Raw genomic sequence first — 25,948 nt, forward strand, 5'->3', positions numbered from 1 at the left:
ACCACAAGCCAAGACTGCTAGAAGAAGTGTTCTCTTTTTCTTGCTGCTGTTCAAGCTCAGCCCCTGCACTGCCTCCTCCACTGTGCAAGCACAGGCTCTCACACACCTACATAATGAGGCAGATCAGGGACCTCATCTAGGTTAAAACTAACCCGTATTTTTTAGTTGGATCACTTTCACCTGGATCAGTTTCCGAATCCCCTTTGTTATGCAGCTACTCAAATGCCTGCACTGACATGAGGAGGAGGGCAGGGGGACCTCCCATGACAGTGCTGACTCAAACCTTTTCTGAAAATATATTCTTACCTTGGTGTGACCCTTCAGACTAACTTGACTTGACTACAAGAAGAAAATGAAAGCAGAAGTGCACTCTACGAAATGAAGGGAAACTGAAAAGGCACAGCTCAGAAAGCATGTGAGTTCCATATAAATGTCTGCATGGCTGTAAGACTACCACTTGGATCAAGCTCCTTACATCAAAAAGGGAAGTCACTTAATTTTTTTCTCTGAGAGTAACATTCAACACTTTCAGAAATCAAATTAATACCTCATATGAACAGGAAACTGGCTCTAGGTTAGGTATCAACTGTTCTTGTCTCAGTCCTGCTGCCTTCCATTTGCAACAGTTATTCCTAATTCAAAGCATGGTTCTCTCTGATTTTAATAAACAACATAAAATTTTTTGTAATGAAATAGAAGACTCTGAATTATGTGCTTTAGTGAATCCTGCTGTATGCTTCTAAAAAGCTAGTTATTCCAGCTATCTACACTATTCTATTGTGGGCAATTGCTTTCTCTTCAGCAGGACTACCAGATACAAACCTGCGCCTACACCTCATGTACCACGCTCATTTAGAAAAAGCCAGAATCCTCCAGTAGCTTAAATGTCCCAGCTGAGGTGCAGATGCACATCATGTTCTGCTGCCTATATATATGACAAGAGAACACAGTAGTGGACTGGTATCCCCTCGCACAGAAGCAGACTGCTGATGTCGTAGTATCTTAAACTCATACAGGAAGGGGCACAAGAGCACATCTGCCAGTGTTTGAAGACATTAAGCCATCGGTGAAATAAACAGCGGTGGGAAGATACAATGCTCAGGAAGTTAAGACGGCCATGTGAACAGAAAGACAACGGAGCACAGAATAGAGTTAACACAAGAGCATAGTGTCCCTACCAAAGTCCTATGGAAAATGCGGGAAATGTATTAGCTTAGCACCAGTTCAAAGTGTATTCAAATAACAAGAGTTAGAGATGCTATTTCTTAACATGCTTCACCAGTAACCTCTTAGAGATTTATCAGCCTTTGTGAAATTTCAGGATTCATAAGAGTATTCTTGCAGTTCCAATGGTTTTCCAAATATTAACCTTGCAAATGTAAATAACTGTCAAAAAATTAAAGTTGTAGCTCAGTTATTCTTTAGATACGATGAAAATAGTTTGGGTTTCAACCCTATTTCAACTACTTACATCTGTGATGCAAGATTTCTTGATAACTAGGTAGTTCGACTTTTTTTGTTTGCATAAAAATGAGTATAAGGAGGAAAACAGATGTGAGCTAGTGAACATAAACAGCTTACAAAGAAAGAGTAGGAAACCAGTTACCCTTGAGTAGACAGGCAAGCTTCCTGTTCATTACAATGAAAAAATGAAGGGTAGCAACTGCCTGACCTGTCTTTTGTTCAAATCTAAACCCAAAACATATGTAAGCAAAATGTGAAACATATGTTTTACATATTGGACTTTTGTCAGATTTTATAGATTTGTACGTTTGTCTCGTATCATCCAGTCTTGCACGCATATGTAACAAAATCATTCTAAGTAGATGTAAGAATATTTGGCCTTTTTATAGGCTGATGCTCCCCGCTGCCAACTCTTTCAATATTTGGCGTAGTTTTTTTCCCCCCTCAAATCCTCAGCTCTGAGACAAAGAGACCGCAACAGGAATCCCAACTCACTGTTTTTTGTTATCATTTGACATGAAAACCTGCACGAGAGGGCGGGAAAACGCAAACCAAGCTCCCCTAAAGGGCCAAATAAGAGAAACCTAAACCCTCGTGAATTTTTTTTACCCGAATTAACGACGGGGAGCAGGGAGGCACCCAGCTCTCGGGACTCTCTTCCTCCCGATTAACGCAGGTCTCTCTGCTGGGGCCCAAAAAGCGGGGAGCCTAACCCCCGCCTCGGGGAGGCCCTCCCCAGCCGGAGACGACCCGCCGTACAACAGCAGGCCGCTCTCTCTCGGGCAGCTTCCCAGCCCGACCTTTATACCCCCGGGGCGGGCAGGAAGGTAACGGGGCAGCCACGGCGGGGGAGGCGTAGAAAGAAACGCGGTGGCCGTGGGGAGAGCGAGGGCGGGGGAGGAGCGCCATAGTGGAGCACGCTGAGGAGAAGAAGAAGGAGGAGGAGGAGGAGGAGGAGGCCGGAGGCTGCAGGCCGGCCCCCGCCGCTCCGCCGCAGCGCGCCCGGCCCCGCCCCGCCGCCACCCGCGCGCTCGGCAACGGCAACACCAACCGCCGCCGCCCTTCTGCAGGCCTCGCCCCCCGCGCGCAGGGACCGTTACCGCCAAAGGGGGCGCAGGGCTTCGGCGGAAGCGCTGTGCCGCTACGCGCCCCCCCCCCCGCCCCCCCGCCGTGAGTAACGGCGGCGGGAGGTTTCCCCGACTACCCTCCCCCCTCGCCCCCATATTTTTCTGTTGTTGTTTGGGGTTTTGGTTCTGGTTGGTTTTTTTTTGTTAGCCCCCGCAGCCTGCGGAGACTCACCTTCCCGCAGCGAGGCGGCTCGGCATCCAAAATGGCGGCCGACCCAGCTTAACCCCATCGTGTCCCAGCAGCGCTCCCTCCCCGCCCCATCCGCGGCTCGGGATTCCGCAGCCTCACCCCAGCCCGCGCGGCCGATCGCCGAATCACCGAGCACCCCCGCCGCCACCCCCCGCCTCCCGCCACCGGGGGGGAGGAGGGTAAAGCATCGGAAAGGTTTCCCCCACGACCGCGCGCACTCGCGCCCCGTCTGCCGAGCCCACCCGAAAGACGTGGGGTGGGGTGGCGGGTGTGCGTGTTGGGGAGTGACACTTCCCCCGCTCGTTGCCCCCCTCTTCCCCCCCCCCACCCCAACACACGGCCCGTCCACCTCCCCGTTCCCCTAATGGTTGCGTCCGTGACATCATCATCATGGCAACAACAGCTGCAGCCCGGAGCCGGGGAGCTGCTGCCGCCGCCGCTGAGGCGTTCGCGTTGCTGCGGGGGGACGGGCCCGCGCTGCCCGTCAGGCGCTCGCGGCCGGCCGGGCTCTAAGAGCCCCCCCCCCCCCCCCCCCGCCGCGGGGGCGACCCGGCCGAGCGCGCGCGTCCGCGCACGCGCCCGGAGCAGCAGCAGGAGGAGGAGGAGAGGGAGCGCGAGCGAGCAGCGACAGACAGAGGAAGGGCGCGCGCCCTCGCAACGCGCCTCTCTCTGTGTGAGGGAGGGAGCGAGCGAGCGTGTGTGAGGGGAAGGCTGCGCGCGCGCCGGCGGGGCGGGCGCGCGCCGGCGGGCGGGCGAGGATCGGCAGGCGGGGGGCTGCGCTCGCTCGCTCGCTCGCTGCGGCGGGGGGAGCCGTGCGGGCTCCGCGCTCGCTCCCTCCCTCCCTCCCTCAGTGCGTGCCTCGGCGGCGGCGGCCAACAAACATGTTCTCAGTGCGGATCGTGACTGCCGACTACTACATGGGCAGCCCGCTGCCCGGCCTGGACCCCTGCCAGTCCCACTTCCGAGAGGCCCCGACCAGGCGGGTGCCCGTCGTCAGAGTCTTCGGCGCCACCCCTGCAGGTAAGGGACCCCCGTCGTCGTTGTCGCCGCCGCCGCCGCCTCCTCCGTCGCTCGACGGCCGGGCGGGGACGGCCCCGCTGCGGCGCGGGTCGTGCTGGCGCCGGGCCCGCCGCCGGCCTCCCCCCCCCCCCCGCGGCGGAGGCAGCGGCAGCTCCTGCTCTTTGTGACTGGGTCGCGCCCCCCCCCCCCCTCCTCAACCCCCCCCCACCGCTGCGGCGCGTCTCACCTGCCAGCGGCGACTGTGAGGGAGCGCGCCGGGCCCAGCCGGACACCGCGGGGCGGCGGCGGCCGGCGAGGAGCGGTACCTGCCCCGGGTGTCCCCGCGGGGGAGCCCGGCAGCCGTCGCCGCGGCGGGCGGAGGTGTCGCACCACCCCCCCTCCCCGCCTAACCCCGGCCGGTGGCGGTGGGGGGCCGCAGGTGCGGGCCGGGGAGGAGCAGGGCCCGCGGCCGGCAGGGCTTTGTGCGCGGCGCTGGGGGGGGGGTTGCCCCGGGCGAGCGGCGGCAGCTGTGCAAACACCGGGGGTAGCCGCCGGCCCCGCGATCCCCCCCGCCCCGCGATCCCCGTAAAGGGCAGGGTAACGGCGTGTGGGCATGGGGGGGGGTGTGAAGGCGGCACACCAGGAGGTGTGTTCCTGCGGGGTGAATAGCGAAAGGGTGAGCATACAGGGGGGAAACCTTCGAACGTAGTCACGAGTGAGACTTGTGCAGGACTTACAAAGTGGGGGGTTTGTCTTGGTCTTACGCTAGCGTGGTACGGACCGCGTAAAACGACAGGCATGGGTGCTGCACTGCAGAAGGGAACGTCCTAACCGCTGGCCACATGTTGCCCCCCGGGACTTCCTAATGTCACATCCCGCTTCTTCTTTGCCTCTTCCCTATGGACTCATGGTTATAGTCTTCCCACGTCTCAAGTATGTTTCTGGCCGTCAGAACAAATTTCTAACGAATTTAGTATTTAGGAAGACGTATCTCATGTTTATTGTAGTTTACACATATGTTAAATATGAAGTTGGAAAAAAACCCCTGTTCTCTGAGATGTTAGACATGTTAAGCGTCATTGCTTGTGATCCCTTTATAGTTAATGCTGACCTTGGGAATTAAGGTATTTCTGCGTATTTTATTGACTTACACATTGAAAATGAGGTACCGGTATATACATTAAACGTTAGGCAAGACAAAAAACATGCAATAAAAAAAGCACAGTAACAGTATCTTTCCCTTCACCCAGCTATTATCGTAGAACAGATTTTTTTGTTGTTGTTGTTGTTTTGGGTTTGGTTGTGGTTTTTTATTTAGAATTATCTGTCTGTTCTCTGTTTAGGCACAGAGGAATGTAAGATATTAAAGCTGTTGTGATCTGATGCATCTACAGCTCCAAATTCTTAAGTGGATGAGTGGGATTAATAGATACAATATTGAAATAGTGGGACCTATTTTATTGTAGTTCCAATTTTGCATACAAAGGAGATATTATGTAATAATATTTATGTAATGGCATGAGTAACTGTTTCATTATTAAAAAATGTAGAGCCTGAGGTTGTCTGGCAGGTAGCAGGCTTTCTGTGGGTGCGTGTGGTTAACTCATTAAGGCTTATTTTCTTTTAAGAAAATGTTTAGGCTATGCCATATCATGAATGTGGCATCATAAAGTAAACAGTGAAACAGTTTTAGTTGTCCAGCTATTAGGAACACAGTAGGAAATCCCTGGCTTCCCAAACCATAAACTTTAATATTAGTTTGCATAATAGAAGCATTTCTAATTCGTCTTGGTTAGAGAAGACACTTCACTACAGTCTGCAAAGGAAGTGTGACTTGGCTATCTTCTATTTATTTCCTTGTTAAACTTTTTAATGGCTTTTTTTTTCCTTTCTATACCTTTAGTAAAGTTTGCTAATAAGCTTCAAGAACTTATTACATTTCTGCGTTATTTTTTTCTCTTTTAAAAAAGGAGACAAATGTAATTCTGTCTGTTTTTCAGAGGTGTTGGACCTAAGCAGTCATTGTCAGAAGTAACGTGTGTGACTTCAGAGAAAGGGCTATCCAGTTATTTACTTGAGAGTTGAAATACAAAAATTAATACTTTATTTCATCACCTACATCTACATTGATATTTTCTTTGAGGAAAAAGAAATAGTAAAAACAACTTCTAACATACTGTATAATACAATGGGGTGTCCTTATTGTTTGGCTTACAGGCAGTGTGATGCTTGTCTTCACTTGAGTTGGTCTGGATAAGAATAACCTTTTCTCACTGGGTTTAATGTGTACGTCTTGCCTGCAGGAAAGGTGCTCAGTTGCCATGCTGCCTACGTGACAGCAAACCACTATGTGTGTATAGGCTGCTTCACCTCCGGCGTGATTAACTCTGCATGAATCTTAGTATGTGTAAAGCTGTGTGTCCATGCTGTGCAGCTAATTGGGAGTCAGGTTCAGAACAGACTCCAAATTCCACCTGCTGAGTGAAGGGGGATTGATTGGTATGTGGAAGGGGCTTTATGCATATGTTCAGAAAGTCAAAGCGTCTAGCAGCACTGTGTCTTCTGTCTAGTATCAGCTATGGACGTTGGTTCTGAAGCCACCTACCTATGCTTTCTGCCTCTTCTGGAGGTATTGTGCTCAGTGAGGTGTATGAATGACAAGGGTTGCCAGTGTTCTTAGCATTGAGGGCTTTTATGTAATCCTGTACTAAACAATTGGTTTGTAAAGGTTTTCTGGTATGATCTATAAAATTAAAGTGCTTCGTGGTATGGTGGTTGGGGGAGGTAAAAAACAGACTTTTAGTTAAAAATAATAGAAGGATGAACTCCTACAATGGACTGCGTTGGCAATAACATTTCACAACTTCTTTAGGTCTTTTGAAGAAGAAATGTCATTGTATTTGGCAAGACTATGCGAGTCATCTCTTGACGTCCTACATCTTTGTGTAATAAGAGCTTGAAAGGCAAGGAATCAAAATTCTGTTTAAGCCCAAAGATCTGCCTACTATTTTCTGTTGTTCTGTGAAATACAAAGAGCAAAATTCTGACTACAATAGCAAAAGGTGAAGCACTACTAGAATTTATGTTTGAATTCATCTTAGCTGGTTGAGCCATTCCATTTTAGCCGTTTGGTGCTTAAGCAGACTGGCATGTCTGTTGACATAGTGACTCGGACAAAAGTATAATTTCAAAAATGCTACAGTGCTGCCATGGTGGTAATGGAATGAAAGCAGTGTTAAACTTATGCTTTGTTGTATAAGATGATAGCTATTATTTGATATAGTAGTCTTTGTATCTATAAAGGAGTCTCGTAATATTGCTGCTTATATTTAAAAACAGTAGGTTTTAATTCACTAAGTAGTGGTCAACTGTGAAACAAAATTTCATTATCTTCTCAGGCAGTATTTCTTTTTTGGTAGCTAGCAATTTTTTTAAATGCTTTTCATAAAAAAAAAAAGAAAAAAACCTTTGAGAAACTACAAGGCCTGTTTATTAGAGTGAAATCATAATGAAAATTGAATTTTCTGTTTATGTGTGGTCTTCTGTTTAATTGGTAATTCTTGAATTGTCATTCTTGTTGCTAAGTTGTGGTGTATGGAGGTATCAAAGTTTTGATTTATTTCCTACTAGCTTTTGGCCATGTCAAGCTCTTGGAGTCGTTCCTCAAGATTTCACTGACCACTTCAAAATAAGTATGTGAATGGTCAGTTGGGTGTTTCTGTCAGGTGCTTATTCAACTGCGGGAAGACAGAACCAAACTGTAAATCCATCCATAAAGAAATTGGGGTGCAACTAGATGTCACGTTAGGGGAGACATTAACAAATGAGCTGATGTTGCTAAATTATTGCTTCACTTCACAAGACTGAGTGCAAGTAGCTGACGAGACCAGTTGTAAACCGCATACAAGATACCTGTTGGTGTATGATAATGAATATTGTAAAATGGAGAATTGAAATATTTTTTTAAATCACAATTCTTATTTGGGCATGATTTGAGGCTGATATACATGATAAATTTTACAGAAACATTTTAGAATTGCTTTTGAAGAGTGTTAGGCTAGGAGGGCCCGTGTTCAATAGGCAGGAGGGCCTTTGGAGAAGGTAGATAAGGAATTTACCTAGGAAAAAGCAATGTGTAATTTGAGGAATAATATAACTCTGCGGTCCTCAACTGCCACTTTATATATTTGTCTCTTTTTTGAAGGGTTTTGTATTTTAGATTATGAAATCACTGATCCAAGAATGAATCTCACTTCAGGGCAGCACAAAAACTCAGCCAGAGAAGAGAATGTTTTTAAGTTACTCTTGCATGCTTTTGATTATGAGTTTTGCCAAGGCTAGGTGTAATTTAGAGTAGGGGTTTATAGTCAGCAAAAGCTGAATGCATTTCAGGTAGACATCCAAGTTTGGTGGCTTCACTTCTCCTTCGTTTTGTGAGAGGGGAAAAAAGCAGAGGCAAATGCTCCAGCTCAGATCTGGCTCCTTTCCAGCAGCAGTAGCTCTGGTATGACGCAGTGAGGGGGCCTGCTTATCTTCTTTCTTCTGTTCTTCCCTCCCCTTTCCCCCTTCACTGACCTGGCTAGGCTGTATATCTGATCCCATCCCAGTGTCTTTCTCTCCTCTGTTGCTGCTCACTTGAGAAGCAATGAGCTCATTGCAGGAACTTGCTGCTTCCTAAGGTGAGCTCCTGATTAACTTTTTTTCTCCCTTCATTTTCGGTATCATTTCAGACACTGTGTCCCACAATGGTCATTCCCCGTAGCCTCCTCCATTCATTATCCCAATGTTCACAGACGAGCATCGTTCCAGTTGCTGCTAGTTCCCATATTCCATTTCCCAGAAGTGGGCACTTCTTGTCAACAGTCTTCCAGTCCCTTCCAGTCCCCCCAGGATTCATAGTGAGAGGATGCAAAATAGGATACAGCCATTGTGGTGAGGCTTATGCCTCTGCCTTTTACCTTTTCACACCCTCTCCCAAAATATACCAGTGTACAACTCTTGATGGGGGTTTTCTGTGGACTGCAGCATGGACTAGAAGATTTTCAGCATTGTACAGCAGAGCTTCACTTCCAGCATACCATTTCTGCATCTTGCACTGGCAGGCTTCTCGTACTTCTGAAGAGCTATTTGAAAAATAGCCTCATGTCCATTTGATTCTCTTTTCTCCAGAGGTTCATAGCTTCTGTGGGATGTGAACAGGGCTGGAGTAGGAATGAGGAATTTGAGATAATGTATGTATTCTGAAATTGTTTCCAGTGTTTGAGTTTTGTCAATGATGTGGTTGGAGGTCATTAGCTTGTAACTTACCTGGTTCTTAAAAGGATGTGTTTTCTAATCTGTTGTGGGGTTTTTGTAGGGTTTTTTTGGTTGTTGTTTTGTGTTTGTTTTGTTTTGTTTAAGAACCACCTCCTTTTTTTGAGGCATTTGTTACATACTTCGTATAGATTGCCTGCTGAGTTGTTTGAACAATGAGAGGCTGCCTGAATAAACTGTGAGATTCTGCTCCACTGGCGTGAAACTTGTTAAGCAGCAAATTTAGTACCCATGTATATATGGTGTCCTTTAATTCTGTGTCTTAAACCTTAAAATACTGTGACAAAATGGATGCTCTAACTAGAATCCAGATACTGGTTTCATAGCCAGTATACTGTTTGCTACTGTAGAGTACCTCTTGGTCAACTCACTGAATATATTTGTGCTTTTGTCAAAAAAATACATGTATAACTGACACTATGTGCTTAGAACTCCATCAGCTGCAGACTTCAAAGCGTTTCACAAAGTAGCTGCACCTATATTGGGTCTAATATACAACTTGGGACTGATTTTTATGATCAGTGCCCTTGGAAATAGACTAACAGCATATCTCTCTCAGCTACAACTTCCAGTTCTGTTACATACTTCTTGAGGGTGCTTTTTGGCTGCTTGTTGAAATATCTTCTTTTTCAGTGTGTAAAATGAACCTCCTCAAAATAACACACTGGCCTGAAAATAGTTGTCTCTCTCTCATTTTTACCAGAGTAGCACATGCATATCACAACTGAGGTTGGCAGGATTAGATAATGTGTAAACACTCAGTGAGAAACAGCTCCTGCTTAGTAATTTTTGCAGTCTGAGTAGACAAGATAAATCACTGGAAGAAGGAAACAGGTGTGGTAGCACCATGCTATCCATTTCTTCTCTATCTCTCATTTCAGAGTTCCAGTATTGATCATTTAATACCCTGTTCTGCTAACTGTTGTCATTATACTGTTTTTGTCCTTTACTCTTGGTTGACTTGATTGACCTCCGTGTGCAGTGGGCCTCTGAGAAGGATGATGATGACAAGGAAAATGTAACCATTTGGAAAGAGGCAGCATGAACACTCACACTAAAAGATTTACAGCGGATGTTCGGTCTCACAGATGAAGCAGCTGAAATCTTTCAGAATGATCGGACAGGGTCACTGGAGATTTAGCCTCATGTTAAGGGGGATCTGCTGATCAAAATTTCAGGACAATTAGCAGTCAACTTTTTTTTTTTTTTTTTAATTAAGCATTTGGTATCTCCAGCTGTTGCAAAGCCAGCTTCTGAAAAGCCAGCATCTCATCCTCCTCATCTGTCATCATGAGATGTCGAGTTGACAGCCGATGAATTTGCTTCTTCCTCTCTGTCCGCCATGTCATACATGCTGTCCCTGTGTGTTACAACTGTGTGTGTGTTTTTAAGTTCCTGTATACCTCTCCTCTATATTACATTTATTCTATGGGGAAAAAATGTTTCACTGTCTGTTGAATTGCTACTTCGCATTTCAGGAACGTGTGCTTGACAGACAGCAAGGTATACCTGTGTAAAGAAAAGAATGGATTTGCTTAGGGTCCCACATCAAATCAATAACAGAACTGATAGTACAGTGAAGAATCTACTGTCTACAAGCAGTGTTATTTCTGTGGTACTACCCTGCCCAACAATAAATTAATGTAAACAATAAAATAATGTTCTTTTATGTGTTGACCAAAGCTATAGTTGTGGTAACAAATATAACATTAAGGCCTAGGCTTGATTAACAAGGTCCAGGGACTGGTTGCAAAGATTTGCCATGAAATCTGTATAGTTAGGCTGTAATTGCACTGTTATGCGTGATACCTATATGTATTCTGGTGAAAGGAATAATTTTGAGGAATGTAGTGGAATAATCAAGTATATGAGCTTGTAAATAGGCAGTATTTTTCTGTTTGTGATACAGTTACTTTAAGACTGAGGATAGAGCTCAAAATATACACGAATCTAAATAAATACTGGAGAAGTTTGTACTAGATATAGGGACTGTCTGCAATGCCAGTGTTTGCATAGGCTTCATTCATGCATGTTTGTTAAGGTTCATTTCTTTCAAGAACTGCTTTTTATTACAGAGAAGTTATAAGGTGTGTAGAAGTTTGTGGGGTTTTTAGCAGGCCATTTAAATGAAACTTCACACTTGCTGGTTGGAGTGGGCCATATGGCTTATTACGGAACCATTTGATGTCTGTATGCTCCAGCTTTTCTGTGATCGGCATGCAGACAGCCATTTCAGATGACTTCTTCCCCCACTCGTATATATGCAGTCTGTCATGTTGACTGCGTGTTTATGAGTTCGTGTTATGTGACCTTGGTGTACATGTGCATGCCTTCTCAGATTCTCAGGTTATGGAGTCATCGTGCTTAGAGATACTCAAAAGCTGTCTGGATGTGGTCCTGGGCAACCAGCTCTAGCTGGCCCTGCTTGAGTGGGGGGGGTAGACCAGGTGAACTCCAGAGGTGCCTGCCAACCTCAACCATTCTGTGATTACTGAGATTACTCTTGTCAGCAGTGAGTATCCAGGTGCTCTGTACAGCCTGTTTGTGTGTCCAAGTAAACACAGTTGCATGCAAATGGTGTGGAAAGGTTGCCAAGTAGTTGTCTTTTAAGATTATTACCTTTCAACTGTAAAAGTTACTGGAAGGTTGTGGTGGTGTTAGTGAAAACTGATTTAGATTTGGGAAGAAGAAGAAAAAAAAGAACATTCATTACAGAGACCATTGCTAGGTTGGGTTTGTCCCTCAGTGACAGGTTCTTTTCCTGAAAATTACAGAGAAAGTAGGAGCAGCCACTGCTTATTTACATTCAAGTTGTGCCTCTGTACTGTTTGCTGACTAAACCAGTGTTTACTACAGCAAGGCTGTATGTCCTATTTTAGGTGCAATATCAACATACAGTACTCAGTGAGAATATTGAAAGGGCTGTGGAATGTTGCACCTAATCCATAATGCTTGGCATTACTCCTCAGGGGAGGTTTACAATACAAGTTTTCTGAGTTTTGTATAATGAGATGTATAATGAGTCTTTCATTTTGTGTTTGAAACTACCTAGGTGGGTTTCTGTATAGCACAGTTCTTATTAAGCAGTGGGAATTGGAAACTGATTCAGCCCTCACTTCTGCAGGTACTGCCTTCAGATCAGTAATGAACAAATTTTTATTGCTGCCACCCCTATTATATTTATCATCCAGATGAGGAGGTTATTTTCTGGAGTTCTCCATATAGCAGCTTTTATATTTCCTTTTAAAAAGTTACCTATTTAACCTAGCTAAAATGTTACAAAATACTTCCATTGCGGGTGAATCTTCCTTCACGTTCTTGTATGGTTTTATCCATTGACCGTTAAGCAAATGGTTTTGTGGCATTCACTTTTGTAAGCATTGAAAACAATTTTACTGTCGGTAGGAAATTAGAAGAGATTACAGGCAGTTTCTTTACGTTGAGATAAAATGAATTTATTTTTAGAAATACTTGGTGTCAAATATTTTAATTTTTGAGCTGTTTGAATTAGCTTTGTAGAACTGAGGCTTAACCATCCTTACTGTTAGGCCTAAATAGGAGCAGTAAAACCAACCTAGTTCTGCTGTATTATCTGTTTGTCTATTTCCTACACAAAAGTGTGTTTTTACCCTCAGATTAATGTTGAGGTTGGAAGGGACCTCTAGAGATCATCTAGTTAGTCCAAGTGCCCTGCTCAAAGCAGGGTCGCCTAGACCAGCTCCAAGATTGGAAATGCCACGACCTTTCTGGGTAAGTTCCAGTGCTTGACCACCCTCACAGTAAAACAAAACAAACAACAGGAAGAAAAAAAAAAAAAGCCCATTCAAAACTTTTTTTTTTTTTTTAAGTCTCTTGTGTTTCAATTTGTGCCCATTGCCTCTTGTCCATTCACTGGGGACCACTGAGGAGAGTCAGACTCCCTCTTCTTTACTGCTTCCCGTCAGGTATTTATACACATTGGTAAGATCCTTTCCCCACACCCCCAATTCTTTTCTTGAAGCTACGAAATCCTGGCTCACACAGCCTTCCCTTGTATGTCCCATGCTCCAAGCCCTTAATCATCTTCATGGCCTGGCTCCAGTATGTCCATGTCTGTCTTGTACTGGGGAACCCAGACCTGAACCCAGCGCTCCAGATGCATCTCACCAGAGCTGAGTAGAGGAGAAGGGTCACACCCCTCAACATGCTGGTGTTGTTCTTCCTAATGCAGCTCAGGACACTGTTGGCCTTCTTTGCAGCTGAGGCGTGTTGCTGGCTCGTGTTCATCCAGGACCCCTGGGTCCTTTTCTGCAAAGCTGCTTTCCAGACAGACTGCCTCCGGACTGTAGTGATGTATGGAGTTATTCCTCCCCAGGTGAGGACTTTGCATTTCCCCTTGTAGGGCTTCATGAGCTTCCTCTCTGCCCATTTCTCCAACCTGTCAAGGTCCTGCTGAATGTTAGCACAACCCTCTGGTGTATAAGGCACTCCTCCAAATTTTATCGTCTGCAAACTTGCTGAGGGTGCACCTGTTCAATGTCCAGGTCATTAATGAATATGTTAGACAATATTGGCCTCAGTATTGACCTCTAGAGTACACCACAAATGACTGGCCTCTGTATTCCATTATTGCAAGGCTGCTTCTCCTCACTTAAGTTTCATTTCTCTCTCCCCACTGCATAACAGTCAAATCTGTTTTAGAACTGTCCATTGTGTGTTTTGTTGTTACCTCTTCCTTTTTTTAACATGCCATCCACTGAGGTGAAAGTATACACACTTCGTTTCATTTCTGATTACAGCAAGGTTTGTTTTGTAGTGTTTATAAAACATCTATGTAGATATCTTGGGTATGGTATGACTATGTAAAAGTAATAAATCCTGGGTCTATATTTTCTAGGTGTTGATGGTATGTTTTACCTGAACAGAAAACACAGGAATGATGTGAAATAGCTAAACATAAGTCATCATTTGACTAAAAAGGTGTTCTGTATCAGAAATACAGTTTTAAATTGTCCCACGTTTTCCTTACTTCAGAAAAGTAGTATATGTTGTGCGTAAAGTAATTTAACTTGCCATGGTAATTCAGGGCATTCTTCATTATGTTTTTTTATGTATGTTTCTTAAGGAATTTGTGCATACATGTGTACGTTTGTAAACCTGCAATTCCCATGAAGAGGTGAATTTAGTATCTAGTATCTTTACAGTCTAGATTCCTGGTTTGAGTCTGATATATTAAACAAACAAACAAAAACCCCACCAACAAAACCCCGCACCTTAGGATAGATGGCAAGAACAGAATAAAGTTCTGTTAAGCACTTACAGATTGTGCCAGCATGTCAGGTTTTGGTGAGCTTGTGTTCTTATGTCAGCAGTTGGAAACCTAATCAAGGAAATAAATAGTAATTTTTAACCACTGCTATATTAAAGGTGAAGGAGCTAAGAACAGAAACAAGTTGTTTTAGGGAGTGTGCAGATAATGGTGGATAGTCCTCACTCCAAAAAAATTATGTTCTGTATAAACGGAGTGTTAAAAGGTGTAGAAAGAGTGATATGTTACAAAAACAGATGGCGTGGCAATATTGTTAGTCATTATTTTGAAGTGGAATTTTGTAGGAGGGATTGCCTGAATGGAAAAACAGGAGGAGGGGAGGATGTGTTGAAAGGAAGGCTGGGATCGGAAAGGAATATGTAGAGCATGTGAGGTGAGCTGGGGGAAGGGGGGGTGGAGGAAGGAGAGTGCTGAGAGCCAGGACTGTGGAAAATACTGACGTTGGTGTTGCAACAACAGGGACCAGTTATCTAAGGCTGCTCCCTTTTGGTTTCACTTGCTTTCACTCATGGGGCTGATTCATCCCCTGGAATTTCTTATCTCGAGACTTGTGGCTGCTCTGTGCAGTGGGAGAAGAGAGAAAGAAAACAAAGTCCCCCTGACTGAGAACTGTTCAAGAGGTGTAGAACGTGGTGAACTACAATATTCTCATGAGCACTGCGCAGTTTGTGAGCACAATTTGTGTTGCCTGCTTTCATGAAAATTTGTATTATTATTTTTAGGTTAAGGGATGTGAAAGTGTAAATAAAACAAATTCTAAATAGCTGGTATTCACCTTCCCAGTGTATCAGTAGAAATAAACTAAAACCAGCCAGACTTCAAGCCTGACCCTGCAGTGTGATGCATGATGCATGCACAAGAAAATGCATCTTGCTGGCAGAGAAAGATTAGGTAGGCCTGCATAATGTAGGTACATATGTGGCAGATTTAAAAAACAGAACAAAAATCAAAGACAGTGAGAAACAGGTCACTTCTTCAACTGATCATCTCCTCTTTAGTGTAAATGAGCTTTCTGCAGCCTGTTTGTTTGTTATGTTCTTCAGTTGCATCCATAAAAATATTACTCGTTTTGTGTAAGCTTGATTTGTTGAAAGAAAACCTTCACAAGATCTTGTTCTTTCCAAGTTAGTCTTTGGCTTTTTAGAATGTCATTCTCTTATGGAAACCATTAGCAATGCAGTGTTTTAATTTTATTAATAATTTGGCTTCTGTAGCCATCTGACTCATAGTAAACCACTTAATTTCACTGAATATTTGAATTCTATAGTTTTTAAAGGATGAGTGATTGCATTTTTTACTTGTAGTACCCCCATGACCAGGGACTTGGTATTTCGATAGCAGAACATTGATGGTGAGAGGCTGAAGCTTGTGCATTTGACAATAAAGTTGTGGAGATAAAACGGTGATGGAAAAATAACAGTTCAGAGTGGAGTTGGCCAGAGAACCTTTAGAAAGAAGTTGTTTTAGGAGAAAGCCTGGTTACTAAGATTGCAGTGTAATGCTTCTGTTATCTGAAGATACATAATTTGGTATACAAGGGTTGGGAGAAGCACAAATAATGTTTAGAACTGAGTAGTACAAAACTTTGCTAGTTTTTACAGCTGCTCTGCAGCAGCCATCAGTTGAAACTTAAAGCTTGATCATACAGTTGAATCTCTGCACATGCCTCTAAGATAGATTGATGAGTTTTCAAATCCACTAGCTTACATTTTTTTTTCTTTTCTATTTAGTTAATGATTTTAAATGTTTTATGGTGTGCAGTATTGAACAGGAGTTTCTTAGTCCAAGAGTTTCATGCAGTAACCATCACACTGCCTAAATGTTGCTTTCTGAAGCCATCTGATTTTATTTGGCTTGTGTTTGGACAAATATATGGTGTGGGTATTTGTTAGTGCTTTTACACTAGGAAGTCACTTAGAATTGCAGGGAAGGGAGAAGAGGAGGGGAAAGACTGATGCAATATATTTACTGAGCTGCGGAGGCTTGGGGGGGTTGTTTGTTTTGGTTTTTTTTATGAAGGTAGACTCTGTTGTCCTCAAATAATTGGGTTCTTTGTTAGCACGGTGTACTTGAGGTTTTGGGTGTTCTAGAGCTGAAAATAACTTAGTGTTTCAGAGTATTTTGTGAGCTGCTTATTGATGCTGTAATGAGTAGCTACAGAAGGGTAGGTGATTTTTCTACCAGTTGTGTATTCTGAAATATTGCACACACTGAAGCTCTGCAGAAGAATTCTGCTGTTTCAGTTCATCAAAACAGTAAAACAGGATACTGCTAGTACTACTAGAGGTAGTATATTCATTTAAGGATTACAGGAAGAGATGTATATGAAGAGAAAAAGAAAAAAATAAAACTTGAAGAATTGGAAGTCCATTCCATCTGCATTCATGAAGGAGTCTCAACTTTTTTCCATCTAAACATGATTAAAATGGTTTCTTAATTTATTCAAATATGTAGTGATCTGTTACAGATACCGGCTATTCCTTAATGTAACTAGTCATGATGGAGTTAGATATACTCTGGTATTCTGAATATAAGTCCGGCTTTTCAATATCTGTAAATTGTATATTTAAATGCATACCCAGAATCATAGTCTTATTGACAGAATAGAACCCAGTATAGCTGTTACAGATCTTATGATACAGTTTTCAACAAAATTTTGGATGTTAAAATTTAATGTAACTCTAATTTTTTGCCCTTTTTTTTTTTTTCCCAATTAAGTCATCCTTGGAGAATTCTGCAACTGTTGTATTGATGTCCTTTATTTTCCTATAGTTTTTAGGAGAGGAGAGGAGGAATATGTGATGGGTAGAGCTATCCACTAAATCTTTGGCTCTGTCAATACCAGAGGGATTGGGTATGAGTGCAGTCTCTTGTGATCATGCTTTGAAGTGTATGTTTCATTTGTTGGTATGGGATTGTCAGGGAAAATTAAACTGATTTTTAAACAATATTTTCCCAGACATTTTAAAGATGAAACTTGTAATTAAAGGTGATAGCGTCATCTATAGAAAAGGAATGACTTCTAGTAAACTTTTATAGAAGTGATGCCAGTTGGGGGGTTTTTGGTGTCAGTTTTCTAAATATTCTTAAAAATAGGTTATTGTCACTGGTGCCAGCCAAAATCTCTCAGCGTCACTTTGTTACTTCTTGGGTAGATTCTTCTATGAAAGTTACAGTGCTGGTGAAAGGGATGGCACGATGTGGTTGTCATAGTGGTAGTGAACTGGACCTTAACTGTAACTCCACAAATTCTTTACAATGTTCCAGCTAAGGAATATGAAATCCTAGTTGTGTTTACTGTTAGAATACTAATCAATTATTTTTTTTAAAGTATGATTTTTCATTCCTCCTTGTAGTGCTTGTATTCTCTCCATTTTAAAAGAAATGTGAGAACTAAATGTAGTTCTATGTAATGTCTTAAAAAATCACTGTATGAAGGAAGACAAGATTACATACTCCAAAGAACAGCAGCTATTTTACAGCATCTGATTACAATGATTGTTTTTTCCAAACCACTGTGTTTTAAGCAGTCTCTAATTTGAGTGTTTAATGTATTGCGGTTATTAATACATAATATAAAGGAACTTTATATTCTCTGATATTATTGTTTGCAAGCTAGGATCGGAATTGAAGGGAATGAATACAAGCTTTTTGTATGTAAGGAAGCAGTCTTTTTTTTTTTTTAACCTCTTGGCTTGTTTTTTTTCTATTTTTGATTAGTTTTCAGTTGACCGACAGAATTCATCACCATGATACATTACATATTTTACAAGAAGGAAAGTGTTTTTTCATCAACCTATGTTCTCGTAGCTGCCAGCATTTAGAACAAGGAAATCTCCAAGTTGATACTGGAGGCTAGCCATGTAAAAGGATAAGGCGCCAACTGCATGAAGTGTTGTTTTTCTGGCAAATAGCTTCTGTGTACACTCATCCCTAACTCAGAAGTAAATATGATCTGAGGTGGTTTCTGCTTTTGTGAGTTAGTTCAAGTTTAGCTCTGAATTCATGAAGCATAGGTCACATCTGTAGTGAAAATTGTTGCTCTTTGATTGTTTTTGTGGTTGCACAGTGAGGTCAAGAGCTCTTTTTCCATTCAGGAACTTCAGTCACATTATTTTAAAATAAGCTCAGTTGCAACTGGACATCATTGTCTCTCATTGCCAAGCTGTATGTTGAACTATTTAGCTTTAAAAGGCTTCTAAAACTCATCTCTCTTGAGGCTTAGTGGTATTTCTACACAGGCCCAATCATAGCCAAAAGGCTTTACTCCAAAGAGGGTTTGTAATGGTTGGAATTGTTGTAGTTTTGTATTAGAATTTGGTCAAGCAGTTAAGAAATCTGTTTTTTAAAAAAATCAGACATTTTCTACTGTTAGTAAGAATGTGATGAAAATGGAGTGATCTTTTCCAAAAGTGAGAAATAAACTGATACAAAAGGAATTGTGGATGCAATTAAAACTCATAATTTCCATTAAGTGAAAGGTGAAAAAAGTGAGAAATGCAGTAGATGATGATGATTATGATTAATATTTATTTAGAAATGAGTTGCATTTTTTCCAGTGGGGAGACAAGTATTTATGTTCTGCAATTGTCTGTTAACAGAGATCTTGATCCCTAGCTATTGAACAGTAGCAGCCACAATAACAGGATTAATGTGTCAAAAATGTCACATTTTAAGATTTTTGTTAACTCACCATTGTTGTAGGAAGTCATATATTAGATCTTTCTTTGTTTTAAGACAGTTTCTTAATATTTAAGACATCATTAAAATTTCAAGGGACAGTTCTTCAGTTGGGTGCAAGGAAGTTTGTCAGCAGATGGTTTGGCTAATGTGGTTCCATAACATCAAGACTTGATTTTTTCAAAAGTATATAATATTCACAATTCCTATAAAATCAGTGTATTTCTGGCTACCTCCAGGAGTTCCATCCTTAGAGTCTTTTTTATAGAAATGTGCTACAAATGTTTTTATTTAGAAACAATTAATTGGAGTCCTGTGTTTTTTCTAATGCATAATTGTCAAGGGTAGTTACTTACTTGTAGGAGAGCATAAGCAGAACCCACAGTCTCATTTGTGATTTGCGTACGAGGTTAAGTTTTTAGGTCTTTATGACCATACTTTTTAAGTGATTGCTATTTTTCATGCAGTCGTAACTTAAGGTTTTTGTCTCCCCAACAACTCCCCAGTTCATGTACTAAGCAGAATTTTGTACATCAAGACTTGAAAACCTGATAATAGCAAGATAAAAGACTTGCCATGTCAAACCACTGCCCTTTTAAACAATATCTTTGTTGTTTGGTCATTACTTTGTACTTTTACTAATTAGAGTTATTTTAAATTGGATAAACTCTTGCAGGAGAATAATTCATTCAAGTTGGCCTTTCAAGATTATGTTCAGATTGTAAGCTGAGAATCATGCATGTGCAGAACCTTTGCAAAGACATTTGACTTTTCTTTCTCTTGGTTCTACTCCTGCAAAGATTTTGTTTGTTTGTTTATCACATATATAGACTGTGTGACTGCATTTCTGTCTGAATGCCATGTATGCAGTTAGCAAATGATTTTGTGCTTTAAAATACTTAAGTAATTCTTGATTTGGTATTATACATGTAGAACGAAGACTGAGAGATTGAATGACTTGTACAAGGTCATGAGGGGCTTGAAGTGGGAGTCATCCTCTTTTTTTTTGCCTTTAGGTGTCTTAATCACAAGACCATATTTAAGATAATGATATGCACCAGTGCTTCTGAGAATTCCTCACAAGATATGTGTCTTTATGCTATCATATTGTGTGCAGTTTTGTACAGCTAAACCAATAAGCAATAGACCAGAAACAAACATTGTAAAATATGTATTGAAAAGTCATAAAAAAGGTGTTATTAAAAGATTATATTTTGAGGGGAACTAAAGATGGCTGTGTTCATCAATTTCAGCCTATTTCATTAAACTTTATGCTTTTTTTCATCACATATTAAGAAAGATTTTGAATATTCTGTACTGATAAATTATTTCAAAGGCTGACAGCACAGCATTTTGTTTTCTGAAGATTAAAGTTTTGACTGTGCTGTGTCTTCTAATGTTTTTGAACTATATTCAAATACAAGTCTGCATACGTGCTAGTGCACTTCCACTTTCAGAAAGAATTGTTTGAAGGATAGTCCTGACATCATTTGGCTCACACAGTTCCTTTTTTTTTTTTTAAAAAAAAAAAAAAAAAAAAAGAAGAAGCCTGGACAGGGAAACTTGGCAGACAGTCATATTGGAAAATAATAAACACGCCTCTGCCAGAAGTGATTGAATTTGCTACAGTCATCTGGTCTGGACTAGTAGCTGCTTAGAGATCTATGAATAGCAACAATAGAGGCAGAGGAGCAATTTTTCTACAGGCGTAGGGTTGAAATGATGGAAGTCTGCCTTTGTCATCAAAGAGTTAGAAACACAGGGGGTTTTTTCTCTTAAAGTTTTTTTCTGAAGAAATAATATGTAGTAATAAACAGAATTTAAAATTTACTGGGACATTCATTTTAGAACAAGACACTGCAGAAACACCCCGGTGATGCTGATGAATGATTTTCTGACCAAAGCCAAGACAAAAAATAAATAACCTTACTTGTGTGTTTAGATCTCAAGGTCTTTTGGTGGTTTTGATGGCAATTCTCTGCTTTTCCTAGAAATAAAGGAATTTTCTTATCGCTTAAAGGGCTAGAGCCCGAGAGATTTTAATAGCTTCTCTTTAGAGTTGAACAAGACTTAGTACTGCTTTCTCTCAATACAAGGTTTTCAGGTTGTTTTCCCAGTCTGCAGCTGTCACTTAATACTACCATGTAGCTGTCACCTGTCTGAGAAGTTCCTGTTGGTCTGTGCTTTGCTCTCGATGCACTTTGTGTTTATTTTGCTTTTGATATATTCAAGTTAATTGACTAGGATTTGAAATAATCAGTTAAGTGTTGGTCTTAACTATGCAAAATACTTTTTAAGCACAGATTTTTATTCCTGGTTATGGTCCATTTCCTCCAGTTGTCCAAATGTTTGAATGTCCACTGGGAAGAGTAAGCATTGAAGAACAGTCTGATGGTTAGGGTGTTAGAGTTCAGATTTTGTTTTTTCCATCAATTTCCTGTGAGGCTTTGGAAAATGCTTCTAATATCTATAGAAATATAAAATAAAGCAGAAGGAAAGTCCTAGTCTATAAATTGGCACAGTGCTGCACTGGTAATCTGATCTAAATAATTTGAATCTACATAATCTTATTTTCAACTTCTGGTCTAATTGCAAATAAAAAATATACCCTTTTCTTCATTGTCCTGAAATTCGCTATCAATACTTGCAGGTTTTTTTTATTCTGGATGTCTGAACAAGTTCAAGTGTCAGTTGTTTCTTAAACTCATTGTTAATAATCTCATCATTATTGTTCAAAGGACTGAATTAAACATTTCTCTCAAAAGGACCAGGAGCTGGGACAGCGGAATAGATTTCATTGTCCCGAATAAAAATGATACCATTAGTACTGGAAATAAAATGCAAATACTTCCAAATCTGAAACACAAGAATGAGAATATTTGTGTTCTGTGATGTTGGTGTTATCAGATGTTTCTAGACTTGAGCTAGGGTCTCTAGTTATGTAGCACTCTTACTGCTTTACAAAACTGGGTACATCGTGAGAATCCTTTTTTTTTTTTTCTTTTCTTTTAACAAGTGAGAGACGATGGTGACTTTATACTCCAGCAGCCCCAAAACATTTTATTAATTAGTTATCTTTATGGACTGTGAGTTAGCTGCAGCAGTAACTGTCCAACAGACCTCAGGGACCAAAAAAATGGGGGTATGATTTGTCAGTGTACTTCTGAACGTGTATCAACTTTTTCATCTGCCTCTTGACACTGGATGATAAGTGTGAAGTTCTTGCATGGCTTCAGGAAGACAGCCTTTCTTTTCAACTCTTGGAAATGTAAGTAACTGCTTCTGAGGAAGACTCTAAGTGCTCTTTTAAGCTGTGTCTTCACTAATCAATTAGCAGTAGTGCTTTTGGTTCTTGCCCAAAAGTGTATCATACCATTTGCATTAACAACCTGCATGTGCTTTCAGATTTGGTCAAGTTTACTGACATTAGGGAAAGTCATACATTAGAATTCAAGCACGTTTCTTACTCAGGTTTGCCATGTTGATGCAGATAAAATTACTTGAGGGCCTGTAGTCCTTCAGTCTTCTTGCTGCAGTTTTCTCGAAGGGCATGTAAGCTGACATCATGTGCTGGTAAAAGCTCGGAGAGGATCTCAGCATGAAAAGTAGAATATACCACTAGAGGTACATGGATGAACAAAAACAGTACTGATGATGCAGAATTGCTGAATAGTTTTACAAGGTTAACCTGGGTCTTCAGACTTGGTTGCTAATCAGAGTTCTCTATGGGGTAACCAGATGCAAGGGTATCTAAACACATGTGTGAATAAAGCAAAAGCTATTTTCAAAGAGATGGAGACAATCACTTCTCTGACAATGAAAAGAAAAATATGTTCAGTAGCTTCTAGTCCTCTTTGTTTTCTTTTAGGGCTAGCTTCTACTATTCCAGTAGTTGTAGCATGGGAAAACAATGGTTTGGGAAGATTACCATATGTGTATTCTGCCATCAGCTGAAAAAAAAGACCTAATAAATGCTTGTTTCTGTAAGCCCTTGGGTAAAAAAGCAATAAAGCCACTACAGAAAACCAACTAGTGTGGAATAAACTGGTTTCAAATGTTTACTAGTTTCATCAAAAGTTATACTCAAAATGCATAAAATTACCTCTCGTAGCTAATCTATAGTGTTATCCCCAAGTTTTACCTGTTACTGTGATAAGGATACTTCATCCTGTTTACTTACAAAGTGTACAGTGTCCTGGAAGTTAAATGGATTATATTTTGTTCAGTTTTGTCCCCACCCCATTGCTCTCTCTTTAGCTAATATTTAGTCCTAAAACTCTCCAACATGCTTTTTGTTGTTTTGGGTTTTTTCAGATCTGTACTACCCCTGCTTTTGTACAAAACCCCTTTAGTCCACATAGACCTTTGATTAATGCAGTGAGATGTCTGTATTTTGTTTGGATGTTCATTATTTCAGTTACCAGGTTGTAGTGAGGAGCTTAATGAAGTCCTATGGGTATCTTAAATGTGGGATGTCCTCCATCCTATTACTAAAATATGTGGCTTTTAAACAGAGTAGAGATAAAAAGTGAAGACTGACCTTGATCCAACTAGATGCTGATGATAATGATGATTATTTTCTCAGTGCATTGGAAATGCAAGTTCTCTTGCATTCTTCAAGCTTTCCTGTTGCTTTTGATGATCCATTTTGCTCAGAGGCTTAATACAGTAAGATTTGAAATGTTTATATTAAACTTTTATAGATTCTTGATTCCTTTTTCTAATATAGTAATCGGTAGACATAAATTTTCAAAACCTGAATCAATAAAGTTCTGTTAGTGGAACTTTGTATGCAGGTTTGTATAATACATGCTATTCCTTGTCATCTTCAATTTAAGTGGGATTTTGTGTAAGGCAAAACTTCTTAGAATAATAGCAGCAATCCCAGGGGACATAAAAGAAAGCATCTGGGGAACACAGGTAGACCTGTGTTTTTTGATTTGTCATCTTAACTTTGTTTTCAAATGAGAACCAGTTCTGTAGTTGTAATTGCAAGGAAACATTCAATGCCAAAACCAAGTCAATCCAATAAAATGCTGTCTGCTTGAGCTGTCAGAGAGCTTGAAACAATAGCTCTGAGGTATTCTTAAAACTATGACAATCTGGGTGCCAATAGTTATGTTCTAAAATGTCAGAGTACTTTGCTGTTTCACTATTCGTTGAGGTCTAGAAAGTAGTACCATATTTATATGCATCTTACTCGCATTCTGAAAAATGTACAGCCCAGACAGGCTGATAGAGTCAATAAAATGAGTGAAAGAACATATGTATGTGGATATTATACTAAGCAGCAGCAAACTCTTAGATTTGGAATTGCTTTTCTGAAATAAGTATCGTAAAACTTTAGACTTACTAATAGTGAAACTTTAGAATTACTGTCAATTCAGGATGCTTCAGTTGTACGGCATACACATGTTAATTAGTGAAGTTTAATGATATTTATTTCCTTGAAGAAAAACTGCCTTCACTGCCTTTTCTTTTGTTTCTCTTTGTTGTTGGGCTTAAGGTTAACTGTGATTGGATGGCACAAACATTTGTCAAAATACTTTTGTGTAGAAACTGGAGTAAAAAAAAAAAAAAAAACAAATCTAACTAAAATACTAGATGAGATCATAGGCAGCCTGCTTTAGGTGACCCTGCTTTGAGCAGGGAGGTTGGACTAGATGGCGTCCAGAGGTTCCTTCCAACCTCAACTGTTCTGTTAATGCATTTAATATACCTGCATTAAAATAGGTTTATCCAACTGGCTTGTATTTCAGATTATTTTGTTCTTTGTTTTGTTGAAATATTTTAACTCATTCTGTTGTCTTCAGTTAAAAGAAAGAATACCTAAGTAATTTCTACATACTATTTATTAATGGAATTAATAAATAAAAACTAAATGAAACTAAAACTAAATGAAACTTAAAAACAAGTTTTCAGCTCTCTCTCTTTCAGCTCTTTCAGTTTTGAGTGAATATCATTGATCTATTTGACAAAACTGAAGATACTTGTTCTGCACCTGCTTGAGAAAGATGATCTCTGTCACAAGCTGGATTTAGAAAAACTCAGTAGTTCTAGGCCACTTTTCCATTTCCATGGTTTGATTTTCTTTAGAAATGTTTGTGTTGGAGATGGTTTCCTGAACTATTAAAAGCATTTAATTGAAATTATGTTAATAGTTTACAGCAAGCATAAACCTCTCTATAAGTTGTTACATTTTCAAACTTAATCCTTACAAGGTTTACTTTAAAAAGAAGGGGTTTGTTTGAAAGTTACTTAAATGGAAACAGTTTGGGTTTATGGCTGTCTCTTCCTAATACGACCCTATCAAAAAGTTTTAATAGTTTTGTGGTATTTAGTTGCTGAGGGTTTTTTGGTATCCATTTTGTGAGAGTACTGCGCACCACTTCAGTGATTTAAGGCTCAGGACTGGCTTGATTATATTTTAGTTTACATTAATTGGTCTTTTTCAGAAATGTGATTAATGAATAGCACTGACATATAATTTGTGACTCCCTAAAAATATAAGGATGACAGTTAACTATTTGGATAAAGGACCATGATTTTAACCAGGTGAAATTAAGGGAGAAATTCAGTGCTACTAAGAGAGATGCACTCTAGTTGCTCATGCTGACATACTGCAGCTGTTGCGCTGAAGCATTAGACTTCGAAGAACTATCTGAGTTTGAGGAGAGACATACTATTAAGCCAGAAGTGATTAAATCTTCAATCATGGAACAAAGGCAAACAGCCAACACTTGGTAAAATTTGCATAGTTCAGACTAAGTTACATTTGATTGTTGGCATTGAACAGCTCGCTTAGCATGCAGAGTACCCCTTCAGCAGATTTACATTTGTCAGTTTTGGTTATTGCAATGAGTACCA

At 40.9% G+C, this 25,948-nt stretch overlaps 1 protein-coding gene across 1 annotated transcript in view; it reads left to right on the plus strand.

Moving 5' to 3' along the window:
- Positions 1-3,152: 3,152 nt before the first annotated feature.
- REV3L (REV3 like, DNA directed polymerase zeta catalytic subunit) overlaps positions 3,153-25,948 on the plus strand; it is a 127,042-nt gene continuing 104,246 nt past the window's right edge. The window contains exon 1 of the mRNA XM_075046782.1: positions 3,153-3,801. Within this exon, the coding sequence (XP_074902883.1) occupies positions 3,663-3,801 (139 nt within the window). The 5' untranslated portion in view covers positions 3,153-3,662. The remainder of the gene's footprint in view (positions 3,802-25,948) is intronic.

This window comes from Buteo buteo, chromosome 15 (assembly GCF_964188355.1).
Source record: "Buteo buteo chromosome 15, bButBut1.hap1.1, whole genome shotgun sequence".
Taxonomy (NCBI): domain Eukaryota; kingdom Metazoa; phylum Chordata; class Aves; order Accipitriformes; family Accipitridae; genus Buteo; species Buteo buteo.